The 26,089-nt window shown below is 37.0% G+C and overlaps 1 protein-coding gene across 1 annotated transcript in view; it reads right to left on the reverse strand.

The window, feature by feature from the left end:
• The window catches only part of DRD3 (dopamine receptor D3), a 1,635,526-nt gene that overhangs the window by 142,844 nt on the left and 1,466,593 nt on the right, over positions 1-26,089 (reverse strand). Inside the window, exon 6 of the mRNA XM_044073157.1 lies at positions 25,685-25,753. Within this exon, the coding sequence (XP_043929092.1) occupies positions 25,685-25,753 (69 nt within the window). The remainder of the gene's footprint in view (positions 1-25,684; positions 25,754-26,089) is intronic.

The following is a 26,089-nucleotide window of genomic DNA, read 5'->3' on the forward strand; positions in this document are numbered from 1 at the left end:
ATTGGAAGATGTACCCATGCCAGCACACAAATGGCCAGAGAGCCATCAACAGTGGGTTTACAAACACCTTGGTGCAGCTAGGGGCTCCCCCCACATGAGGTGAAGGTGTGTTGCACTTGATATTACACAACACAGGTTACCATTGCAACATCCCTACAGTGTCACACTCTGTGGCAAAGCAACCATCATGCGGCCATGCTTGCAGTCACCATCTTCCACAATACCAATCTAGCTAGGGTCACACATACATACACCTCTAACATGGAATACACCCTCCTGGGGGGTTGTATACACAGCTGTAGGGACTGGCACCAATATCCACACATACACACGTGTTAGATGTGCATTTGTATAGATGCGTGTAGTCAGGTATATCCAGCAGGACTACATTATCCTCTGCAAGGATACGTATATCTGTCTGGTGGACAAATGCAATACGTAAGTGTCTATAACAGGGATGACATACCATTGTGTGAGACAAAGTAGCAGCAGGTGCCTATTTGGAAGCAATGTCTCATTAGTGTGAACAAGTGAATGGGATTACTCCTGGAAACCTGCACAGCAAACCCAGAGCCAAGATTGTCAACATCCACTACAGAGAATCATCTCCTATGCTGCACATGTGTCTGCAACATCACAGGAAACACATGCATCTGCTCACTTGTGGTGGTCAAGGACACTAGCTATACCAGTGCTGTAGGTATAGCATACTTGATAACAAAACAACTCTGGCCCCAACAAAAGTATTCACCGACTGTGAAATAAGAAAAGCAGAAAAATAAGAATCTCTTTATTTCTCTCTAGCGCTTCGGTGTTTCCACCTTCAAGGAATATCAAACACATGGTAGTGCTATACTCCATTGTGAGAAGAAAGCCAGTGGTATTCTCCCTTGGAATCACAGTCTGTCTTCATGAAGAAAGTTACAGATGTCATTACCATAGGCAGCAACTTGCCTTTTGTAGGTAATGCTCATGAACGAGTGATTGCCTGTGCACCAGTCTGTGACTCACACTTGCTAATAGCATGCAGAACAGCTGGGTTACATTGCCATTAGCCAATGGCATGGGAACACAGTCCTATAATTAAGGCCTTCATGTAGGCCTTGGCCATTTTCCTGTCCTGTGAGGACAACAATATTGAGGTGTGGGAGCTACAGCATCAAGACGGTATGTAGACATACTGTTCACTGTTTATACTGATGTGTTATGTCTACAGTTTTGCATGCTATGTTTGGCCATTGTTAACAGAGTTTCTGATTCTGTGGCAGGTTACTGTTTAACAATGTGTGATGGGCTCAATAAGGAGACAGGCAGATGTGAGTGTCATACATCATTTTCATCTGAATGTGCATACTGCTGCAGTTGATGCTGGTGTATCAACTGTGTATTTTTTAGGGGGAGACTGTGATACATGCCCCAGTCATCTGAACATCCCCCAAACCCTTTATGTTTGAGTGTTGTGTGGATGCCCTCTTCTAGGTGTTTGAGAGGTATGGTAGGTCTGTAGCAGTTATCTGAGCATACAGCTGCATGTATGGCAAGCCGCAGCTGCTGCATTCTAGCCAGGAGTCATACTGGGGATTGTGAAGACATTGGGAGACAGCAAGCTGTATATGCCAGTGAGGGAGTAATGTCAGCTTTTGTGTTACAGCATGCCCAGGGTGAGGGTTTCCATAACAGTCCAGGTGAGGTATGTGCCTCCAGTACATAGGTTAAGTAGTAGTAATACCATCCAGAAGGTGGTAGGGGATGTTTAAGACACGTATTCATATTTGTGACATGTGTCCCACCCTCCAGACCTTTGACATGGTGCTGTGGGTGGCAGTGACTGTGGTAGCAGCAACCAGGTCTGCTGGACATTGCAGGGCTCAGTTATTTCTAGGTTGTATTGCCAAGCATGTAGTCGTCGTGCAACAGACTGGACTGTGGGCCTTAATTGTTGGGATGTCCAGATTTCAGGCATGCTAGGAATGTAACAGATAGAGCTATGAAGTCATTATTATGAGAGGTGTAGTTGCAAGACATATGTGCATACATATAGTGTGTTACACATGATTGGCATGAACATGTGTGTTTCAATGACTATGATGTGTGACACTGACCAGTATGTCAGCACACAGAATAGCTTTGATGACAACCATGCCATAAGTAGGTGTTACAACTGTGGACATTCTGCAACAATCTGTGCAGTTGTCATCTGTACCTGATATTGTAGACCTACCATCAACCCGTCAACCTGTCTTTGGCTGTGTACTGGTTTGGTGTCTGCATCACAGTACGCTGCCATTTACCACATTATATGTAGAAGTAGTGTCACTGGTATTCAGGATATCTTCACCAGTAATTCCTCAGAGTTGAGTGGGCCTACTGCTGTATTGCATTGGATTGTAGTTCAGAGGGTCCTGGGGCCATTACTTGGCAGGGGTGTCTTTTTTCCCTAATGTTACATGACTGTACTGTATGATATATTTACAAAAGCAGTAGCAATTCCCCAAAGCTGAGTTGAGCTAGTGGTGTGTTGATCTGACTGTAGTTCAGAGGACCCTGGGTTCATGACTTGCCAGAGCTGGTTATTTTATTGCTGGGCAAAACAGTGTCTGAATCAGATAAGGTGATTAAAGCGATTTTAAGCGGGTTTGCATGCATTTGTACGATGCGATGCTAAGCAGCACTTATCCTTGCTTAAACCCATGCTATTTCCAAAAAAAAAGAAAAGAAAAAACATGATGATAGGAAAGTAGTGAAATGGGGGAAAGCAGGGGGAAAAACAATTATGAAAGGCAACTAGGGATGTGCAGGACTGGTGTAGGAAAGGACCATAGGTCTCCATTTCTTGTGCAGCAACAGCTGTGCATGATGTGGACAATTTGGAATTTGGGGCCTCACACCCCACAGAGAGGGGTGTGGGTGACATAACTTTGTTGAGTAATTGATGGGATAAATGACTCATGGCAGTGTACGTGGGGGTGAAATGGAGAGCTATGTATGGCACAATTTTTTTTTGGGGGGGACAGATGCCTTTTTTTTTAAGGTGAGAGTGGGATGTTGGGTAAGGGTTTCAGGTACATTTGGGGAGGTAGGTTTGGTAGGAGAGGTTGCTTTTGCAGAAAGACAAGACAGACAAGACAGTGGACAGGGCCAATGTATGATACCTGAGGGGGGTAACCAACTTGGACAGAGAGGGTGGCTGAGAATCGGAAGACCAAGTGCCCCCAGATGGCAACAGCGAGACTGAGATCCCCACACATGGGCAGGCACACCTTCAAATCTCTGAAGGTAGCTGTTCTGGGGGCTGGGCACTGGGGCCAGCCTGCCCCTCAAAGTGCACCAGTCTGCCTTTGATCTGGTGCAGTCGATCATCCAAGTCATGCTGGATGACCCTGTGCACCATAACTGAAACATGATTCTGGGTGACAGTCTCCTGTCCATGCCCACAACCAGGGGGAGACTGGCCACATCCCCTGAAGTGGTTCCACCCAAGGGTGGTGCAGGTCCAGCAGAAGAAGCAGCTCCAGGTTGGTTCCCAGCATGCCACGGCAGATGAGTTGGATAGGCGGATCAGCTGGAACCGGCCTACCCAATCGTGCTATGGTATTGAGATTTGTCAAGGTGTATTGGATTGTCATGAGCAAAACATTTCATCATAAGCTATAACAGCATGCATGGGTGTTCCAATTAACCCAGAACAATAGAACTGCATAGCATATGGAACACAGGCATAAATGCAATAGCAGTCATTACTTTAACAGCATGCCAGTAACAGTTATGGCAAAAGGGCAACAATAGTGGAATTTCAACAAAGTATGTCAGTGTGCAGTCATTGAACTATATAACCAATAATACAATACAAGGCCCAACACTAGATTTTGAGAACAACATATATGGAAATGAAACCATACCTGTAGCATAAGAATAATAATTTGTGATGCAGATAAGGAGTGGGGGGGGGGACATTCAATTAACAACTGTATAGGTATACCTTTTACAACAGTACTGCTGAAAACTCTACAGGTCTGCCGTTACTTTACATCTGCATGTGCCCTATTGCTTATGTAGCATGTGCATACCTCTCAAGCTGTCAACATGGCATGGTATGGGCCAAGCTATAAGAACTATAATTACATAACTACAGGGGACTCATGCATGTCAGGGTAGCATAAATGACTGACAAGGTGTACCCTGCACTGATGTTGTGTGAGTGTGCTACTGCATACTTCAACTGGATTTATATCTGTGTCCAAGGTTATTGGCAGCAGTGATCACTAACTGTTATAGCATGACACTTAAGAGACATGTATCATGCACAGTACATGGATTATATACCTATCCTGCTGTCATTTGTAGGCATGGTAGACATTAGTATACCCTTCATACAGCTACTACAGACATTTCTTTACCTGTAAGTCTTTTGTGGAAATATCTGTTAACAGTAAGCGACTGTTTCTATTAATAGTCAGTACTACTTGTCTGTGACTATAAATACGTTACTACTAGTCCCTGGATTCAAACCCTGGTCTGTGTGTGTAAAAATAACAACATATGTCTTGATAACTTGCTGTATGTTGGTTGACTGATATGTGCCTAGAGCTCACTTGCTGACAAAGTTTGACCTGGTAATATTGGTAGAGTGTCACAGTAGACTGAAATAACAGATGAACATACATGCATGAGATTCATGCATGACAGAAATAGTAGGTAAAGTGTGTTTTAATACTTGGAATGCAGCTGTAGACAATTAACCCCTAACGGATGGGAATATGTGTGGTCTGTACAGATCATATCAGGGTGCTGGGATGCCTACCTGACCCATATACATTTGCAGATGCTATATTTGAGTCTACAGATACTACTGTGTCATACTTGCCTGCATCAGCATACCTACATTCAGGAATGCATATAGCTATAATTCAAAGGGTAACACCAGACGATTCTGATGGAAAAACACTTATAATACCTTACACATTAGTATTCAAGGTTCACATGTTTGTGCATAACATATATCAAATTGCATTCTATCTTGTAGTACAGCTCCACATCTGCACTTTAGCATAACAGTTCTTTTGCAGCTAAACTTCAGTAACTCCATGGTGTTATACCTATATTTGCTTTGCAACACCTGTAAAATTAGATTTCTTCAACAACAGAACAGAATACATACAACAAATGGCAGAAGACAGCTTTATTGAGAGTGACATGACACAGTCATTGGTATACATTTGATACAATTGACAAACTTTATTGTACTCCAGTTTAAATAAATAATGCATGCATTGAAGGTGTGCTGTTATTACAGAACCTATGCAATACTAACACTTTTACCTTCACAAGTCTGACTGCAGTTCTACTGTATTTCCTCTAGAACATGAATGGATGTAATTTATTCCCTTCACATTTAGAATGCCAGTGTACTTTATTACTAGATCATTAGTATTAATACCGTATACACATGTCATTCCTACATATTATGAATGTTATTACAGTACAGTCAGAACTGAATATACCTACTGGCAGTTACTACTATACTCTTTCTTATTTATATAACTATATATTGTAAAATATATCTGTACTCACCACACTCTCAGCGTACACTCGCTAGGCACCCTGTATGGGCCTCCAACTTGCGAGCCATCTGCTCTGCAGCTGTGGGAAGAGACACACACCATTATGGGTACCTGTCTATCAGATATTCATACTACAATATGATAAATCACCAGTTGCTATACTTACAATCTTCTGGGGCAGTCAAGGCCCGAGCATCTTGCATCCACTGGGCCAAGAGCCCCCCTTCCTTTGCTTCAGGTCATCGTAATGATGACACACCAGTGTGGAGGATTCTAGTAGCATTGGTGAGGTCATGTGTCAGATGGTCCCAGGCCTAGGACTTATATTCAAAACCCTGGTACTGGCCTTGCAGCAGTCTATTGCCATCATATTTGACAAAGAGTCCAACCATGACCCTGGACTCCAACATGCCCCAGCGCTGTGCTTGAAAGTGTGCTCCCTCTCCAACTCCAGCCACAGGTCTTGCAGTGATAAAACTCCAACAGGTTATGGCTGTGTTCCCACCTGTGCAGCTTAAATAAGGCTCTTTTCCCACCCTTTGCCACCATTGGACTATTTTTAAAAATGCTAAGCAAAGGGGTCCAGGGAAGTAAATAGTGTGGGAAGAAATAGCCAGAGAATTGTTATGGCTAGGCTTGTATAGGCCCTAGGGCTGATAGCCTAGTACCAACCTATGAACCTATGAACCTTAGCAGTGCGACAACCTGCTAAGCTTAATTAAGCAGTGCTTAAAGTGGCAACTGCTTAGCAGTGTTTAGCAGTATGCAAACGCACTTAGCTGAGCTGAGGACTACTTAGAATGGAACTGCTTAGCAATGCTCAAACCAGCTAAGCAGAAATGAGCATTGCTAACTATTGCTACGACAGGTCCTGTTTAAGCATTGCTTAGCTTGGCTTAGCAGTGCTTAGCAAAATGTAGCTAAGGGAAAACAAGATTTTTGCATAATAAAAAATATGTACTGACATTTAATTGCTCATTATTGATACTTTAATATTATGTGTATGTATTTTACTTTACATGACCTCACCATATGTACTTAATGACTTTACATTGGAGTATGACTGTACTGTACTGGACACTTGTGTTTAACTGGAGGTTTTCACCACATATCTCCACTGACACTGGGATTCTGGACCAGCTGCACTAACCTGGTTAACAAATATCAATAACTACATCAGTAAAAAAAAAATAAAAATGTATATAGAAATGCTTTTCAATTTACAAGCTGAATGGCTTGTCTGCATATTCAAACCATGCACCTACTGCATATGAAGCTGTAACTCTAACCATTTAACTAACTTGGTTGTGAAGATTTCAGCTAAATATTTCTATATAGCTTTCCATTACATTTAAGCATTGGTAAGCAGCATTTCGTGCCACACAAACCCACTCAGCTATGCTTAAACTTGACCTTTTGTATAACAATGAAAAGCATCCAGATTCTATTTTTAGATATCTGGCACATGTTTATCACTAAGCGCTGCACCACACAAACACACAAATTACAAAAATACTAATAAATAAATAAATAATAAAAATAAAAGGGCAAATCACATTTGCACATTTACTTTCAGTGCCGTACGGCACTCTGACAGTATAAGGGGTATGTTATGGATGCTGTAACATACCCCTACATATACATTTCATACTGGCCAAGGACACACTTGATTTAATATTTTAGTGCCATACGGCACTTAGACAGTGCAGGAGGTGTGTTATGGACACTGTAACACACCCCTGTGTTAAATACATAACTATCATTGCTTGCTAATAAGTGTCCAAGGCCACTTTACTTAATTCTTTTAGTGCTGTATGGCACTTTGACAGTGCAGGGGGTGTGTTATACATCTTCAAGCACTGTAACACACCCCTTAGCACCTATTCAGTAACTGTGTACACAGGTCTCCCTCAGTAGCTTGCCTTCATGAATATGGTAGGTGCACTGCCAAGTGGGAGCTGCAGACACGGCCATGGTGCACTCCATGTAGAGCTTGCACTATTCCTACATAGAATTTATTAAATCTGGGAGAATGCTTAAAAAAATCCTAGATTATGCCAGTGTGAATATGGATGTTATAATGGTAGGAGATTTTAACTGTAATTTAAGAACAAGCAAAAAGAGTAAGACTGATGTTAAAATTGTATATGAAATAATGAGAAGCGGTAAGCTATATATATATATATATATATATATATATATATATATATATATATATATATGTATATATATATATATATATATATATATATATATATATATATAGGATAACAAGCATTGGACTTAAAAATGAGATTAAGACTGAAATTGATTATTTTCTTATATCTGGTAGCTTAAAAATTATACAGAAGGGGACAAAGAAACCAAAATTTTCTGACCCTATAGCTATATGGTTGAAAATGAAGAATGCATAAAAATAGGTAAAAGAACTAAAAGATTAAATGCACAAGACTTAAAACAAGATTATAGGAGAGAAAGAAAGAAAGTATGGTGAGACCATATAGATATGAGAGGTTTCTATGAACATTGGACCAGTTGGTGGAAATGTTTTAAAGAAAAGTATAAGAAATGTTTCTTAGAAGATTTAATTATTAAAAGGAATAAAGAAAAAAAATGATTATAAAATATTAAGACAAACTATATTTAAAGATCTATTACAAGCTAAAAGAACTTTTTATGAAAATGAATTATATCACATAAATCAAAAAAGATAAATGATTTGGTATACAAACAAAGATATTGCTTACAAGGAAAAAAAAGAAATAGCACCATATTTAGATAAACTAATGAAAGAAGACAATAAAATAATAAGGAAATTAAGAAATGAAGAAGGAAACAAAGTGACTACACAAGAAGAAATATGTAAGACAATTCAAGATTATATATTACAATCTTTTGTTAAAAAAGAAATGGGAAGAAATCAAAAATATGAACTTAAATTGAATGAAACTGACAATGAAACATTGGAACAAATTATAATGATGAAAGAGTTAAATGAAATACTAAAATAAATTGATGTGAATACAGCTAAAGGATTAGATGATATTTAATGTCATATGTATAAAAATATGGAGAAATGACAGAAACATATATTTATAGGGGTTTTAAATGAATGGTTAGAATTGGAAATGCTAGAGAAGGAACTACGCATGGGTGCTATAATATTCATATGGAAAAAGGGAGAAAAAGATGATATAAAGAATTGGAGACCAATAATACTAAACAATATTGATTATAAAATATTTATGAGAATTATAACAAAGAGATTAACAAATAAAATAGATAAACTACTTGAACAAACAGTATTTGGTAGAAAGGAAAAAGGACGTCAAGACCTATTACGGTTAATAAAAGATACAGATGATATTGCAGTTAAGAAAACAGAGGCAAAGATTATGATAGGAGACTTAAGTAATGTTTTGACAAAATAAAATATGAACCATTATGCGACATTCTAGAGGCGTATAATATAAGTAAGAAAATAATATAAGTAATCAAGTCAGTGCATGAAAGAAATAATGTTAAATTAAACATGAATGGATAGATAAATGAACCCAAAACAGAATGTAGAATAAGACAGGGATGCCCAATTAGTAGTATTATATTTGTGTTAGTTATAAATACAGTAGTGACAATAATCAATCATATGAGACATAAGGCAGGTTATATGATAGCAAATGAAACACAACTACCTATAACAGATGACAGTGTGATAATAACAAGAAACAGAGAATGGATGAAGAACATAAGTAAGAAATTAAATAAATTGTTGAAAAAGTTGGGTTTATTTATAAATGAGGAGAAAAGTAAGGCTTTTGGATACAAAGGAAATATAGGAAATAGAAAATTCAATGAGGAATCTATAGATATACTAGGAATTGTCTTTGGATCAAGTGGTGATAAAAGAAAATAGGAAAATGAAAGCAAGAAATAAAAAAATATGTGTAATTTTTGGAAAACATATAGGTTTGGCATATAGAAAGAAAGTATATTTAATAAACTCTGTCATCATTGGTAAGATAGCATACATAGCTAATATATACATGATACCATCACAGTATGCAAAAGAAATACTGTTGATTATATTTGCATTCATGTGGGGGTCAAGACTGAGCTAAGTCAAAAGAAGGGTATTATATATGACAGTAAAACAAAGAGGATTTGGCCTAATAAACCGAATTGTGCATGATGCATCATTGAATTTATATAGAGTTGTAGTAGGTTATACAAAACAATGTAAACATTTGATAGAATCCAGCTTATATTCTAAATATCAATTTTTGAGGGGAAAGATGGAAATAGGAAAAAGACTAAAGGGAAATATGAATGAAGAAATAAAAGAATACCAGAATAAACTTGTGTTATGGAAATTAAAACTGAATATGATTGAAAAGAATAGAAAAGAATGGTACTTAAATATTATGAATCAATATTATTTTATTTATCCTTGGAATCATTTAGAAATAAGAAGAAAGAAACCAGTATTAACAAGATATAAATGGTGTAAAAGCATACATGAATGCAAAGATTTCTTATGGAGATTGTCTATAAATAAGTTACCTGTTAAGGAAATATGCCTTACAAGAGGAAACAGACTAGATTGTGTAATTATTGTGGTGAATTTGAAACTACTGAGCATGTGTTTTTGAAATGTGAAAGAATTATAAAATTGTGGGAAGAAATATGTAATTATAAAATGTTGGAAAGTTTTATAAAAAGGGAATAGACTGATACGGATATTATTGAATATGTTTTTATAATGCAAAAAACAAGCAGAAATGAAGAAAATTGATAGAATCATATTTTATTTTATATGGACACTAAGGACTAAAAGATTGAATGAAATTAAGTTTAATGGTAAACAGGTTGTGGCAGAGATTCTTAAGAAAATATGCTTTTGTTTGTGAAAAAAGGGTGGGGGAAATGTTCATTGATATGAATGTAAATAGTATGATATAGCATGTATATATAACTGTAACTATTGTAAATATGTACATAATATGGTTGTTTATATAAGTCTTGTTTAACAATAAAAACAAACTACTCTTTTTCAGTGGGTGACTTGGGATCTTTCATATCCACCTACGCCATCATCAGCACAAGCAAATAGGGCCTCAGTTTAGCATCTCATCTGAAGGGCAATGCACTCAGGAGTGCAGCATCCCCCCTTATGCTATGGTCACTTGTATCCCCATTTAAAACATATAACTCAATATATGGACTTGTGGCTCAATAACATTCAGTGACCTGGCTTACTTTTACTTTTAACTTAATTGCAAATATACTGCAGAAATACAAAGACAAGAATATAAAAAAAAAATGCAGAGTCAAATTCTGAGCAACAGTTTGTGAAAGTAAGTGGAAACAATGCATAATTGACTTTAGTAGCACGAAACGATACGGTGCGTGTTAAAAATGGCAAAAGGACAGCATGTAAGTTAGTTTGCAGTAGACGACTTCACAGGAGGTGATACAGTTCACCCTAGGTCTATGTGATCACAGGAGGTGACACAGTTCACCCTAGGTCTATGTGATCACAGGAGGTGATACAGTTCACCCTAGATCTATGTGATCACAGGAGGTGACACAGTTCACCCTAGATCTGTGTAATCACATGAGGTGACACGGTTCACCCTAGGTCTATGTGATCACAGGGGGTGATAATATAGTTCATCCTAGGTCAATGTGATCACAGAAGGTGATACAGTTCACACTAGGTCTGTGTGATCACATGAGGTGATACAGTTCACCCTAGGTATATGTGATCACAGGGGTGATACACAGTAAGAGGATTAAATATTAATAGTTTAACATATTTGTACTATTAGTAAACAAACAGAAAGATGTAAAATGTATAACTCAGTTTTGAATTTGGGGTGGACTTGAGTGATACGGAAATGTCCATTTTACAATGTGTGCTTCAGTTCATCCCTACTGCTCCACCCAGAGCACATTTTTTGAAAGCTGAAATTTTTAAATTAGTTAGAAAATTGCATCTAGTTAACTATTATGAGTCTGATATTGATTGTAATAATGTGAATGAGTTAGTAGATGTGTCTATTAGTGAAGATGATGAAATGGAGTTTTTTTCTTGTAATTCTTCTATAGACTCTACAGATAATGTTAATGCATATTGCACTTTAGATATGGGGAATGTTTCTCATACAAGTAGTTTTCCCCTCCCTTTTCTAATCAAATTATAGTCCAGTTCTCAAAAATGATTAATTTTGCTATGGAAAATATGATGAAGGAATTTTTCGCTGAAAAGAAAAAAATGTGTTGTATAATATGAGTAAAAGTGAATGGCAAGCACTATTAAGTTTGTGTAATAGACAAGATGCTGTCATAAAACCATCAGACAAGGGTCAAAAATTGTAATGCATTATAAACAATACCGTAAAATGTGCATGGGCCACTTGTCTGATGGAAAAGTTTATAGGGACGCTAATGACAATGATTTTCAGCAAGCTGTTGTGAATTTTAAAGAATTAATTAACAAGAGCTTCAGGTTGGGTTATTTTACCAAGTAGGATGTTAAATGTAAATTTGACACTGAGGGTAGCTCTTTGGCTAAGTTTTACTGCTTGTCTAAAACTCATAAAAATGTGAGCTCTACCCCTGGTCGACCTATAGTGGCAGCACAAAATTATTTTTTACATAACATTGGAATTTTTTATATTCTTATCTTTTGAAGTATGTAGTTAAATTAAATTCTTATATTAAGGATATTTTTCATCTTTTGGATACATTGAAAAATGTTAAGTGTGAAAAGGGTTACTACTGGATGGTAATAGATGTAAAAATCTATAAACAACTATTCCTCACACATTAGGAATTGAAACTCTCAAGTTTTTCTTGGGAGATAGTCCTGTTAGTAACTATGTTATAGAATTAGTTCATTTTTGTCTAACAAATAACTTTTTTGAGTTTAATAATCGTATTTATCATCAACAACAAGGAATTGCCATGGGTGCGTCTTTCGCACCCATGTATGCCAACTTATTTATGGGCCTTTTTGAAACTGAATTTCTTTACATATCTAGCTTCTTTTAATAATTTTGTAGTTCTTTATTACAGGTAAATAGATGACCTGGTTTTTTATGTAAGAGAGGTGCTGATTTAGCCCCCCCTGTTTCTTAATAGTTTAAACATTAATCATTTTCAAGTAGAATTTGATGGTTTGCAAATGGGTAAATCAGTCAATTATTTAGATGTAAATTTAGAAATAAGAGGTGATATAGTAACTGGTATATATAGAACATGTACTAGTGACTCCTGTATTTTGGAAAGGAGGAGCTGTCACCCCCACACTCTGTACAAGCTCTACCCTATAATGAGTTATTAAGGGTGATCAGATTATGTAATGATGTGAACATTTTAGAGAAAGAAATTCTAAATACTTGCGTTGCTTTTAGACATAGAGGTTATGATGAAATGTTAATTCTGAATTCTATACAGAAAATGTTAAATTTGTATTCACCTTGTACTGACTCCTCAGTAAAAAGAAACAATGACAATAGAGAGAGAGATATAGTACATGGTGGTAGAAAGGTTTATTTTGTAACAGTTTATAATATTTTGAGTCATAAAATCATTGACATTATTCAATATTATTGGCCCTATTTAATTAATAATAAGGAAGGTGTGAAGAACTTACATACAATTCCATGTATCTCATTTAAGAGAAGTAGAAATATTAAAGATATGCTGGTATATAATACATTCATACAACCTGGTGATAAGCTAAATATACATCCTGCTCAATGTGGCACCTTCCCTTGTGGAAGGAGCTCTGTTTGTCCTAACATAATTAGATCTTTTAAAAAAAATTAATGGAATTAGGTTTCATTCTATATCTGTACATTCTTGTGCTACTAAATCAGTAGTATATGTATTGTCATGCAACAAAAAACCTGTTCCATGAACAATAAAGGTCGTCCTCCCACACAAATCCAGAAAGATAGAATCCACCAGCGAAAATATAAGTAAATAAATTATTTATTTTCACACCAAACAAGTAAAATCTGAGCGCTTTTGTCTCCCTTCGGAGACTTCTTCAGAGATGAATTAAAACCACAAAACACATCAATTTATATACATTAACTAGTGGGCTGATCAATAAATTAATTAGTACATACATTTCCTTCATTTCCTTCTAAAAGTAAAATACACACTGTTTTCATTGTGTGTGGAAATAACTGTTTTCTGTACGGAAAACTTTAAATACAGTTTGTCAAATCTACAGCTGTGAAAACAACTGTATACAAGTTCAGAATAGATATAAATATATTAAAATGTATTAGATATATTAAATATATTAAGATATGTTGCAATATATTAAATTAAATAAGTTATAAATTACAATTAATGTGCCTTATTACATTGGGAAGAGAAGGGAAAAAGGGGGGGAAAAACAATATGTCATATTAAAACCTTAAAAAGATTAAAAAGAGAGAACACTAATAACATAATAAAGAGAGAACAGTAATAATATAATAATAGTAAACCATAATGCCAACTCTACAAAAAATTGAATGTGTATACATATAAATATATGTATACTCACATACAAATATATGTACAAATATATTTATTCCTACTTCCAAAAATATCAATAAGTATCAGTCTAATAAATTAATACATCTATACAGACCATAAAATGTATAAAACAAGTATATAAAAAATATATAAAAATATATATTAAAAAAAAAATATATATATATATATATATATATATATATACATAAAATATTCTTAATAATAATAATTTAATTTAATAATTTAATTCAATTTAATATAATAATTTAATATGATATAATATATCCACCTGTCTATAAAATGTACTTTTATATATATTAGTATATTATTAAATATCTTCTTTGGAAATTATATGTATATTATATATATTCCTAACTTTTGTTCCTAATTTTTAACAGCCCTCTTAGGGTCAGCAGCAAAAATTTTTAAAACAGGAGTAATAGATATGTGGTCATTAAGGCCTTTCCCTCCACATGCATCCAAATGCAATTGCCACATCATTTCCCTGTATTCTAACTTTGTTTCCCAGTCCCCACCTCTTTCCGGGTGTCCAACGTCTTCTAATACCCAGAATTTGAAATTGGCCTCCTTGCAATTCATCAAATGCCTATTTAATGCATTATTCACATTTTGCTTGTTGATATCCCTTATATGTTCATATATTCTGGCTCTAAAATGTCTCTCTGTTTTACCCACATAGTATTTTGAACACACCTTACAAAAGGCCAAGTAAACCACACCCTGAGTATAGCAACTACTATAGTTCCTAGCTTTCAAAGTAATTCCTGCACTAGGTATTGTCAAGTCCTTTTGTTCTGCAATGAAAGAGTACTGGGCACACCATCCACATTTGAAAGTTCCCCATTTTTTATTTGCACCTATAGTTGTATTGGTTTTATTAGTCTTGTAATATTCCAATATGTTCTTTATATTCCTATTCCCAAACTATATTTTATATTCTTATGAAATATATTAGTTTTGCCATACATTTCACCGAACATCCCCCATGTCTCATCTATACATTTTCTTAACCAAACCATACCTTCATGCCCCTGTAATTTATTTTATATAGGGGAAACAAAAAGAATTTTTAAGCTGCGACTTCAAGAACATGTTAGGGACATTAGAAATAAGAATTTTATAATTCCTGTTGCCCTACATTTTAGCCTTTGCCATAATAATGACCCTTCTTTATTGAGAGCTTGTATTTTAGAATAAATTATAAAGAGGAGGGTAATGCAAAAAAGAAGTTGTATAAAGAAACCCTGAATATTTTAAAATTGAATACATTGTCTCCATTAGGTTTGAATAATGAATGTAATTGGAAGGTTTTTCTTTAAAAATCTTCCTAAATGTGTGATTGTTTAATTGTATAATTAAATGTAATTGTATGTAATAAATATAGAAGTGTTATGTGGAGATTATTTTGTTACTTCTGGAAGGCTGGTTTGTGCAGAGGCGCCAGAGTTCTTTTATTAAATTAACTGAAATACAGAGATCGTGGTGTGGCTTTTTTCCTGGCTGAGTAGTTTGGTTTTGCATTTACTGCAATTGTTTTCGTTTTGTGCTTTTTTAATAATACAGTTCACCCTAGGTCTATGTGATCACAGGAGGTAATACAGTTCACCTTAAGTCTATGTGATCACATGAGGTGATACAGTTCACCCTAGATATGTATGATCACAGGAGGTGATACAGTTCACCCTAGGTCTGTGTGATCACAGGAGGTGAAAAAGTTCACCCTAGGTCTATGTGACCACAGGAGGTGATGCAGTTCACACTAGGTCTATGTGATCAGGGGAGGTGATACAGTTCACCCTAGGTCTGTGTGATCACAGGAGGTGATACAGTTCACCCTAGGTCTGTGTGATCTACAGTTCACACTAGGTCTGTGTGATCACATGAGGCGATACAGTTCACTCTAGATCTATGTGATCACAAGAGATGATACAGTTCACTGCAGGTCTGTGTGATTACAGGAGGTGATACAATTCACCCTAGGTCTATGTGATCATGGGAGGCGATACAGTTTACCCTAGGTCTATGTGATAACAGGAGGTGACACAGTTCACCCTAGGTCTATGTGATAACAGGAGGTGACACAGTTCACCCTAGGTTTATGTGATCACGGGGGGTGATACAGTTCACACTAGGTCTATGTGATCACAGGAGGTGATACAGTTTACCCCAGGTCTGTGTGATCACGGGAGGTGATACAGTTCACCCTAGGTCTGTGTGATCTACAGTTCAGACTAGGTCTGTGTGATCACATGAGGCAATACAGTTCACCCTAGGTCTATGTGATCACAGGAGGAGATACAGTTCACCCTAGGTCTATGTGATCACATGAGGTGATACAGTTCACCCTAGGTCTATGTGATAACAGGAGGTGACACAGTTCACCCTAGGTCTATGTGATCACAGGAGGTGATACAGTTCACACTAGGTCTATGTGATCACAGGAGGTGATACAGTTCACACTAGGTCTATGTGATCACAGGAGGTGATACAGTTCACCCTAGGTCTATGTGATCACAGGAGGTGATACAGTTCACACTAGGTCTGTGTGATCACATAAGGTGATACAGTTCACCCTAGGTATATGTGATCACAGGAGGTGATACAGTTTACCCCAGGTCTGTGTGATCACATGAGGCAATACAGTTCACCCTAGGTCTATGTGATCACAGGAGGAGATACAGTTCACCCTAAGTCTATGTGATCACATGAGGTGATACAGTTCACCCTAGGTCTATGTGATCACAGGAGGTGATACAGTTCACCCTAGGTCTATGTGATCACAGGAGGTGACACAGTTCACACTAGGTCTGTGTGATCACATAAGGTGATACAGTTCACCCTAGGTCTATGTGATCACAGGAGGTGACACAGTTCACCCTAGATCTGTGTAATCACATGAGGTGACACGGTTCACCCTAGGTCTATGTGATCACAGGGGGTGATAATATAGTTCATCCTAGGTCAATGTGATCACAGAAGGTGATACAGTTCACACTAGGTCTGTGTGATCACATAAGGTGATACAGTTCACCCTAGGTCTATGTGATCACAGGAGGTGATACAGTTCACACTAGGTCTATGTGATCACAGGAGGTGATACAGTTCACACTAGGTCTATGTGATCACAGGAGGTGACACGGTTCACCCTAGGTCTATGTGATCATGGGGGTGGGGGTGATACAGTTCACTCTAGGTCTATGTAATCACAGGAGGCGATACAATTCACCCTAGGTCTGTGTGATCACAGGAGGTGATACAGTTCACCCTAGGTCTGTGTGATCTACAGTTCACACTTGGTCTGTGTGATCACATGAGGCGATACAGTTCACCCTAGATGTATGTGATCACAGGAGGAGATACAGTTCACCCTAGGTCTATGTGATCACATGAGGTGATGCAGTTCACCCTTGGTCTGTGTGATCACAGGAGATGATACAGTTCACTGCAGGTCTGTGTGATTACAGGAGATGATACAATTCACCCTAGGTCTATGTGATCACAGGAGGCGATACAGTCCACCCTAGGTCTATGTGATAACAGGAGGTGACACAGTTCACCTTAGGTCTATGTGATCACAGGAGGTGATACAGTTCACACTAGGTCTATCTGATCATGGGAGGCGATACAGTTTACCCTAGGTGTATGTGATCACATGAGGTGATATAGTTCACCCTAGGTCTATGTGATCACAGGAGGTGATACATTTCACCCTAGATCTATGTGATAACTCCCTGCTTTCTAAGTACCAGTCAGAATTTGCAGTGATGGGTTGTAATAATGCTCTGTACTATAAACACAGATCCAATGCACATGTTTCTTCTGTGACAGCAATAGCAAAAGTTCATCTGCTGTCTACTGAATGAGAAGACAGAAAACTACTGTCGACTTTATAGGTGGTAATAATAAATTTCATTAAATGTAGTCCCATATCAGTTGCAAGTTTCAGTTAGCAGAGTGTGTTGAAATGTAATTAACTTTCAACTTCACTAATTAGCTTCTGTACTCATTCACTGCAATTCTGGACTTTTATGCAATTCCCCTTAAAACAGGATAGCCAATACAATACAATAGCAGATAAAGTTTTTATATTCTACTTCATATTTTCCACAGGAAAACATGCACTCCAATACAGTTGCAGTTAAATTATTTATGGCATTTCTGGGCACTAACTACAGTTAAGAATGCTCTTCCAAGTTAACAGCCCTATTCAGAAAGCAAAATAAAAGTAAAATATTTATAGCAATGCTGTCTGTGTTTTGGGGGCCTCTAATCAATGACTTATATAGGTATGTTGTTTTAAGATGTAATTGCTGATGACAATACTAATAACACATGTATTTCCCTCTCTAAGCCCACAAGTGTGAGCGCACACACACACACACACACACACACACACACACACACACACACACACACACACACACACACACACACACACATACACATACACACACACTCAAACGCACATGGATGTGGAATTTTTTTGTTGAGATTTAGTTATAGGTATAAATAAGATTCATAGGGTTCATATGAATTTCATGACAGTTTAGTCTTATGATTGTGTTTATTTATTTATTTTATTTATTTGTTTATTTGTTTATTTATTTATTTATTTATTTCACATTTGTTAACCGGGTTAATCCAACTGGGAAAGAAATTACCCATTTTCAGTGGACATCCTTAGGTCATGCCCCTCTGTCTCCAGGAAGGCTAGGTCAGTCTAGCCTCAGATGAATTTGTGGGTACCCATCCAATCATCTAGGTTTTGTTTGAAGAATGACAGTATATCACACCACTTTATCTGCAGGGGCAATCTGTTCCAGAGGTGGTGGAGGCACTGGATTAATTTCATTTTCTTTATCCTTTGTTAACTGCAAGGGTAGTGGCCTTACTTCATTGGAGACCCAAGATTTTATTTCTACTAGTAGGGGAACTTTGGCCAGGGCACTGGGTAACTTCCCTTTTTCTTTTTGCTAGGTGCCATGGGATTTTTTTACCAGCAACTCAAGCGGATGGGACCTCAGTTTAATATTTTATCCAAAGGATGACACACTGAAGAGTTCAGCACTCCTGCTAATGGTGCATTGCAGTGTCAACAATCCAGTCACCTGGAGTAGGGAAAGAATCCATAGAATTCTGGTCTTCCAGCAGCAAAGGTGAGTGGGCTATTTGTTACACTGCTGTGTGATGAATCTGCTTTCAGATCATCTATCAACCTGCATGCCTTTGACAAGAAAAAGGAATACCTGGTGACAACTTGCATAGGCCCAAGAAGAACAATGGAAATTCCACACAGACATTAACTGGGTACCAAAAATGAATCTCAGACTTTAGATCTATGAAATAGCAAAACCAGTTTGTGAAGAGTTCTGTGAAGACAAATCCCATAAAACAAATGGGTTACTATTGAAATGTTGATGCGCAATTGCACGGCTATGAAGTATTCGAACAACAGATGTTCGAATACTTCATATGTGTGCAGGTTACATGAGCGAACGTCATATTTGCAAATGGGCTGTGCATTCACAAATATAATGTTCGCTCATGTAAAGGGATTGCGGTATAGTGCGGTTAGGGAAATACATCCCTTTCCTCACTGTAGTGAGATCTCGGAGTTGGAATATTAAGTTGGGGAGGTTTGGGGGGCTTGCCCCCCTGCATAAATGGGATGCTAAGTGTAGGGATTAGGAAGTTACGGCAAGGGTGGATTGTGGTTAATGCTGTAAAATGTCGTTGGCGACATTTTCGGCATTAACTGCTGTTTTTCGGCAATAGGGCCATTCATTTTTCAGCAATGGGTGATTGTATTTTCGGTACAGCACATTGGTTATTAGTACTTTTTCTTTTCATTTTCGAGATATTGATAGTAATCCAAACAAACCTAAGTGTGTCTAGGGTATATTTAGGAAGACATGCACAAAGTGAAAAATCCAACAACACAGTAGCATGAATCTCTGGTCTCTCAATGAAGTCTTATTATTCCCATATCTCAGTGGCTCCATATAACTTCCTACTGGTTGACAGCTAGAAGCAGTTGTATTTAAGTCCCAGAGGCACATTTTCAGTACAGGTGAAGAAATGGTTGAATTAATTCTAAGCAAGCAATGCTCTAGAATGTGTTTGAAAGGGAGGATGACATATTGTAATATTATGCAGTCGTTACTGTAGTATCTCAATAAACTTAAGTGCCACTGTCATTTATTTATTTATTTATTGACATTTGGTGAGTGGGAATGTCTGACAGGGTCAGAAACCCATTTTCAGCGGAGCCCCGGAGAGAAAAGCTCCAGTAGTTACAAATAACAAGCACCAGTAGTTAATAACAAAACAGAAAGTAGTTAGACATAAAAATCAAATATTAGACAAATTCTTGGCTTATGCATAGTTGTAGGATACACGCATTAGGAAATTTTTATAAACATTGATACAATTTTTTTAAGAGGAGAGGTGATAGATTCAAAGAGCACAACAAATAATTAATAGGGTAATGATTATAGCACTAGTTAATAGAAGAATAAGTTAGAGTTTAACAAGATATGTTACACATAGATATAAAACAAGGATTCAGTTAATTTCCATTAGATGGATGTTAATTTCTATTTGAGGGGTGTTGTACTATAGGCTGAGGGTTTTGTGGGATGAGCAGAGAACAGATTTAGTTTGATAGGGTGTTAGAGGGAGGGTGAAGAAGAGTGGAGAGAGGAAAGAGAAGGCCATAGGATGGTGTGGAAGTTAGGTATTGTTGTTTGGCATGGGAAGGTCCAGGAATTGAAGAGGTAGATTTTAGTGTGAGTTTGAATTTTTGGCAGTTTTTTATACTAATGATATTTTTGGGTAGGTTGTTCCAAAGTTTAGCTGTGGCACAGGAGTAGAAGCTCTCCTCAGCTCTTTTATTGGATTTGTGTATGTTTATAAGTTGTCTATTGCCAGATAGGAGGTTTCTGGTAGGAATATAAGCTTGTAGGGTAGATTTTAGGGCTGGACAGTTCTCAGGATGGTAAATTAGTTGTTGTACAATTGAGAGTTGTAAAAAATCAAGATGGTGGGGTAATTCTAGCCAGTTGAGTTCTTTTAGTGCATAACAGTGGTGAGTGTGGTATGGTAAGCTGGTGGCAAATTTAGCAATTTTATAATAACAGGACTGGAGTTTGGTTTTGAGAAAGGTGTGTAAATTTGTAAAAATGGGAGCACCATAAAGAGTGGATCAGGCAGGTATTAGCTAGTACTTTTTTGGTGTCTGGGTTCATATAGTTCTTATGACTATATAATGTTCCTAGCTTGGCATGAGTTTTTTTAATGGCATTCACTATGTGTTGATCAAATGGGAGTTTGTCTTCTGTGGTGATACCCAGTAATGTTGCACTTGTTATGATTTCAATTTCAGTTTTGTTATTGGAATAGATTTTGAAATCAGATGTGATAGTTTTGCTAGAAGAAAGTAAAAGCATAATTGTGTTGGGGTTTAGCAATAATTGTGCATTGGTTAGCTATGACTCTACTGTAGTGAATGCTGTCTGTGTTTTTTTTTTTTTTTGTAGCAGGTCGGACATATTGCTAGAGAAGGATATGATTGTTGAATCATCAGGATATTGGATTAGTGTGCTGTGATGGCAGGCCATGTGTAGGTTGTTTATGAATACACTGAAGATAAGGGGTCCTAGAATGGACCCCTGTGGGAGACCGGTTTTGTTCGTTTGGTATTGAGATAGGCAGTCCTGCCACTTTATGTATTGTTGTCTATTGGACAGGTAGTTGCTAAACCATTGCTTGGAGGATGATTTACAGCCTAGTGCTGATAGTCTCTGATGTAATTTGTTATGTGCGACTGTGTCAAAGGCCTTTGACAAATCTAGTAGTAATATAGATGTGTGCGAGCTGGAGTCCCTAGCTTTGTTGACTATATCTGTGAAAGAGATGAGAGCTGCTGTTGTACAGTGACCAGGCCTAAAGCCATATTGAGTGGGTGTGAGGAGGTTGTTATGGGGTAAGGTCATTTAGCAGTTGTATATGTATACATCTTTCAAGCAGTTTGGATAGAGGAGAAAGGACAGAGATGGGTCTATAATTTGTAATCTCATTAGATTTACCTCCTTTGTGTAGAGGGGTTATGATTGATTTTTTCCACAGAACAGGGACATATGATTCAGAAATGGATCAATTTATAAGTATACTGAGTAAGTGATAGAATCGGGGGCAAGTTTTAAGTACTCAGATGGCAGATTGTCAGAGGAGCATGAGCAAAGCTTAAGCTTAAGGAGGAGTTTATGAGTTGATTTAGTAGGAACTGATTGTAAAGAGAATTGAGGTATTATGGGATCTTGGGAGTGGATAGTTGAGGTGTTACTTATTTTATTGTTTGTTTGTGGTGAAGGGGGGAATTTTTGAGATTGTGGGAAATAGTGCGAGATTTAAAGTCTAAGACTAATGTAGCTGTCAATTAAATGAGGATTAAACATATTGGCTATTTCAGTTGGAGTCTTGTCTGAGTTTGGGGAGGGGTTTTGTATGGACCCAGAGTTTAAAAGTGAAGTGATGTTTTTTCCCGAACGTTTTTTGATTGTTTTTATAGTTGGTTAACTGCTGTGAAAAGTAATTTTTTTATCTGCATTCACTGATTTTTTAACTTTATTACGTAGTTGCTTGTAATTATACAGGTTGGTTTAATTTTTATTTTTCAACCAATATTTCCAAGCTCTGTCATTAATTTGTAATATTTGTTTTGTTGATTTGGTTAGCCAAAGTGAGTGATTAGACTTAGTTCTTTTTTTTCTAAGAGGGGTTGAATTGTTGAGGGTACCTAGGAATGTTTTTTTGAAATAGCTAACAGCTTCATCTAGAGGTAGAGTTTTTAATGGGGACCAATTAAGTGATTTCAGTATGTTATTAAACTGGTTTTGATTTAAATTTGTTAGGTTTCTAGATGTTTTGTAGTTGTGGGTCAATGTCTTTTGGATGGTGGTTCTATAAGTATAGGCTGGTAGATGGTCGCTTAGAGTATTGGGAAGCATTTTAGTGTTTGAGCATTTGAGAAGGTCAGAGACAAGGATCCAGTCTAGAGCTGAGGTTAAGTTGCTGCTATTTTGGAGTCTAGCAGGGGAGGTAATCAGTTGTGTAAAGCCATGGAGTTGGATACTATTTGCTGGTGAGTTAGTAAATAGGTTTAGCCAGTTGATATTGACATCTGCCATGATTACTGTTTCATTAGAGTTGTTTTTGGACATCCATGAAAAAAAGCCTTCAAGAATATGGATGTTTTGTCCTGGGGGAATATATATTGTTATAATACAGAGTTGTTTATTATTGTTTAATGTCAATATTGCTATGAGTATTTCAGCATTACCAAATGTACTACTGAAGAAAGGTAGGACTATATAAGTGTTGGGATAGATTAAGGCTACAACTCCTGCTTTTTTATTGAGTCGATCATTTCTTAGTATGCTATAGCCTGGTGGGAGGAGTTCTGTGTCTTTGATGTGCTGTTTTAACCAATTTTCGTTGAGAGCTACTAAGTCTGGGGAATATTGTGATAGCCAAGTGTGGAATTCTGTTATTTTATTGCAGATGCTGCATATGTTTAGAGTGACTAGCATCATGTTTTGTGGATGGTGTATGCGGTGAGGTGGGGTTTTGAAGGGGTCTATGGTTTGGGTGAATATCTCCACATTATTTTAGGTTGTTAAAGTGAGGGAAGTATTTGTAGTGGTTAGCTAGTGTTTTGTTTACAGATGAGTTCAGATGTGTCTTTGGGATTGGTTTTGGGAAGAAGTCAAGAATTCATCACTTTAGAAAGTAGTGTGTGTTTGTGTTGATGAAGTTTGGTGATATAATAGAGAAGCTGTCTCCCTGCCTATTTTCATGGTTTGAGTAGGTGGGTGATATTGAAACTGGATTTATACATGACAAGGTTAGGGAGGTGTTACATGTATGTAGTGTTAGCATAAATAATAAAGTATTGGCAGAAGATTATTACAGTTAATTTATAGCATTTTGTAACAGTAAGATGTTGATGGAGTTTATATGAGAGTGGTTGGTTATGTAGTAATTTATTAAGTGATGTATTAATTTGAATTAGGTAGGAATAGATGCAAGCTTTCTAATGCAATAGTGAATATGATTCTGATTGGGCAAGGATGAGTGGAGGAGAAGCTAGAGGTGGGACATGGTCTGGTATAACTGTAACTGAAGTGGGGGTTGGAGGGAAAGTGGGTAGGGTAGAGAAGCAGAGTGAGCCCAAGTGCAGCATGGGTGAATGGAGCGGGCTGCACCTTGGGCAGAGCTGCTATCCAAATGTAAAAAAAAAAAAATAATCTGTAAGATCAATTGAAGGAAGTCCCCATATTCCTGAGCTGTAGGTAATTCAGTAAAAAACAGTAGATATAGGTTATAAGTTTGCAAACGTACCCTTTGGGGTACTAAGAAGAAATCACAATGAAAAGTCTAGGCACAGACAATAAATTACATTTGCATATGGTAATGTAGCAGCAAAGACTAAAGGTATGCTTAAATAGAGAGCAGTCTAATAGAAACTTACATATATCTATACAATGGACGATGGACTTGCACCACCAGAACTGTAGTAATAGGACAGGTAGAGGCTGGTAGAATGAAAGAGTGAAAACAAAACAAAAGCAGCAAAACGATACTTGGAGCATTTTATACGGTGCAAAGCATTATGGGAAGGTAAGCGTGTCAGATTAAGGGGGAAAGAAGAGCATGGGGAGGGATTCAATTCAAGTAAGTCCCCATATTCCTGAGCTGTAGGTAATTCAATGAAAACAATAGATATAGGTTATAAAATCATAGTGACAGGCAGGACTGGGAGAAGTGGGCAGCAGAAGGATGGAAAAAACCAGTTGAAGGCTAGAACTGTAAAGGTTGTTAAGGATGGCATAGTAGGGAATTAGAGAGAAAATTCTTCAGTGCAGAAACTAAGAGTGTTTTACAGGTAGAGATATGAAGGAAAGAAGTAGCAGTTTTAAGGATAGATTCAGTGAGTAGGAAGCTACATTTCACAATAGCAGAGTTTAGACTGGTCTTTTAGGGGTCACCGAAAACATTATGAGGTGAAATGGGCTTAAGGTGGGAGGACAGGTTATTGAATAGTGAAGAGACAAAGGAACAGTAGCAAGTGCTGGTGGTATGCAGGAGGCCACGACTACTTAAAACGTTGTACAATAGTCGTAAAGTAAAACAGGCTTAACATACATTAACTTGCTTGACTGGATAAATAGGGATTGTTGGGCTCCCAGTAGTCGGTAGTTCTTGTTGGGTGGTGAAATTAAAAGCACAAGCATTAAATGGGCTGTTTGCAGAGATCAATCTGATAGAAACGTACATATATCTATACAATGGACTCATACCACCAGAACTGTGGTAATAGGGCAGGTAGAGTATGGTAGAATGAAAGAGTAAAAAGAAAGTCATATGACTAATCAGTGTAGATGTCTCCATATCGTAAATGTCTACATATGTTTTCTTCTGAGCTTAGGAGCATTTTATAATATATATATAAAGCAGGCATAAAAAAAAAAAAATGCATTGCTTTTAAATAAAATCCAACTTACTGTTTTCCCATTGGCTTCTGGTTCTGCAAGCACTGTTTTATCCTTTACTGTTGAATCCATGTTCAAGTACTAGAATATAAAGATAAAAGAATAAGATCAATAAATTAAAATATAAGTATGATAGCATGGTGAATTTCTTCATGACTCCTATGGAATGTGACTCACTGCAGAGTATGTTTTCATTATGTCTATCAGCAAAAAACAAACTGATATTAAGTTGCTAATACATTAAAAAAAACTCAAGCTTTTGAATAAATTCATGGAACTTTCTAATTAAAATTATGCTTATCTTCATTTAAAGATGAATATGTATATACATGGCTAATAATTTCTCTAAAATACTATAAAAAAACCTATAAAATACACTTTTTTTTATTTGTGTGGTGGGTCTTTAGAGGACTTAGT

The sequence above is a fragment of the Protopterus annectens genome, chromosome 5.part1, assembly GCF_019279795.1.
Source record: "Protopterus annectens isolate FY-2018-M chromosome 5.part1, PAN1.0, whole genome shotgun sequence".
In the NCBI taxonomy this organism is placed as follows: domain Eukaryota; kingdom Metazoa; phylum Chordata; order Ceratodontiformes; family Protopteridae; genus Protopterus; species Protopterus annectens.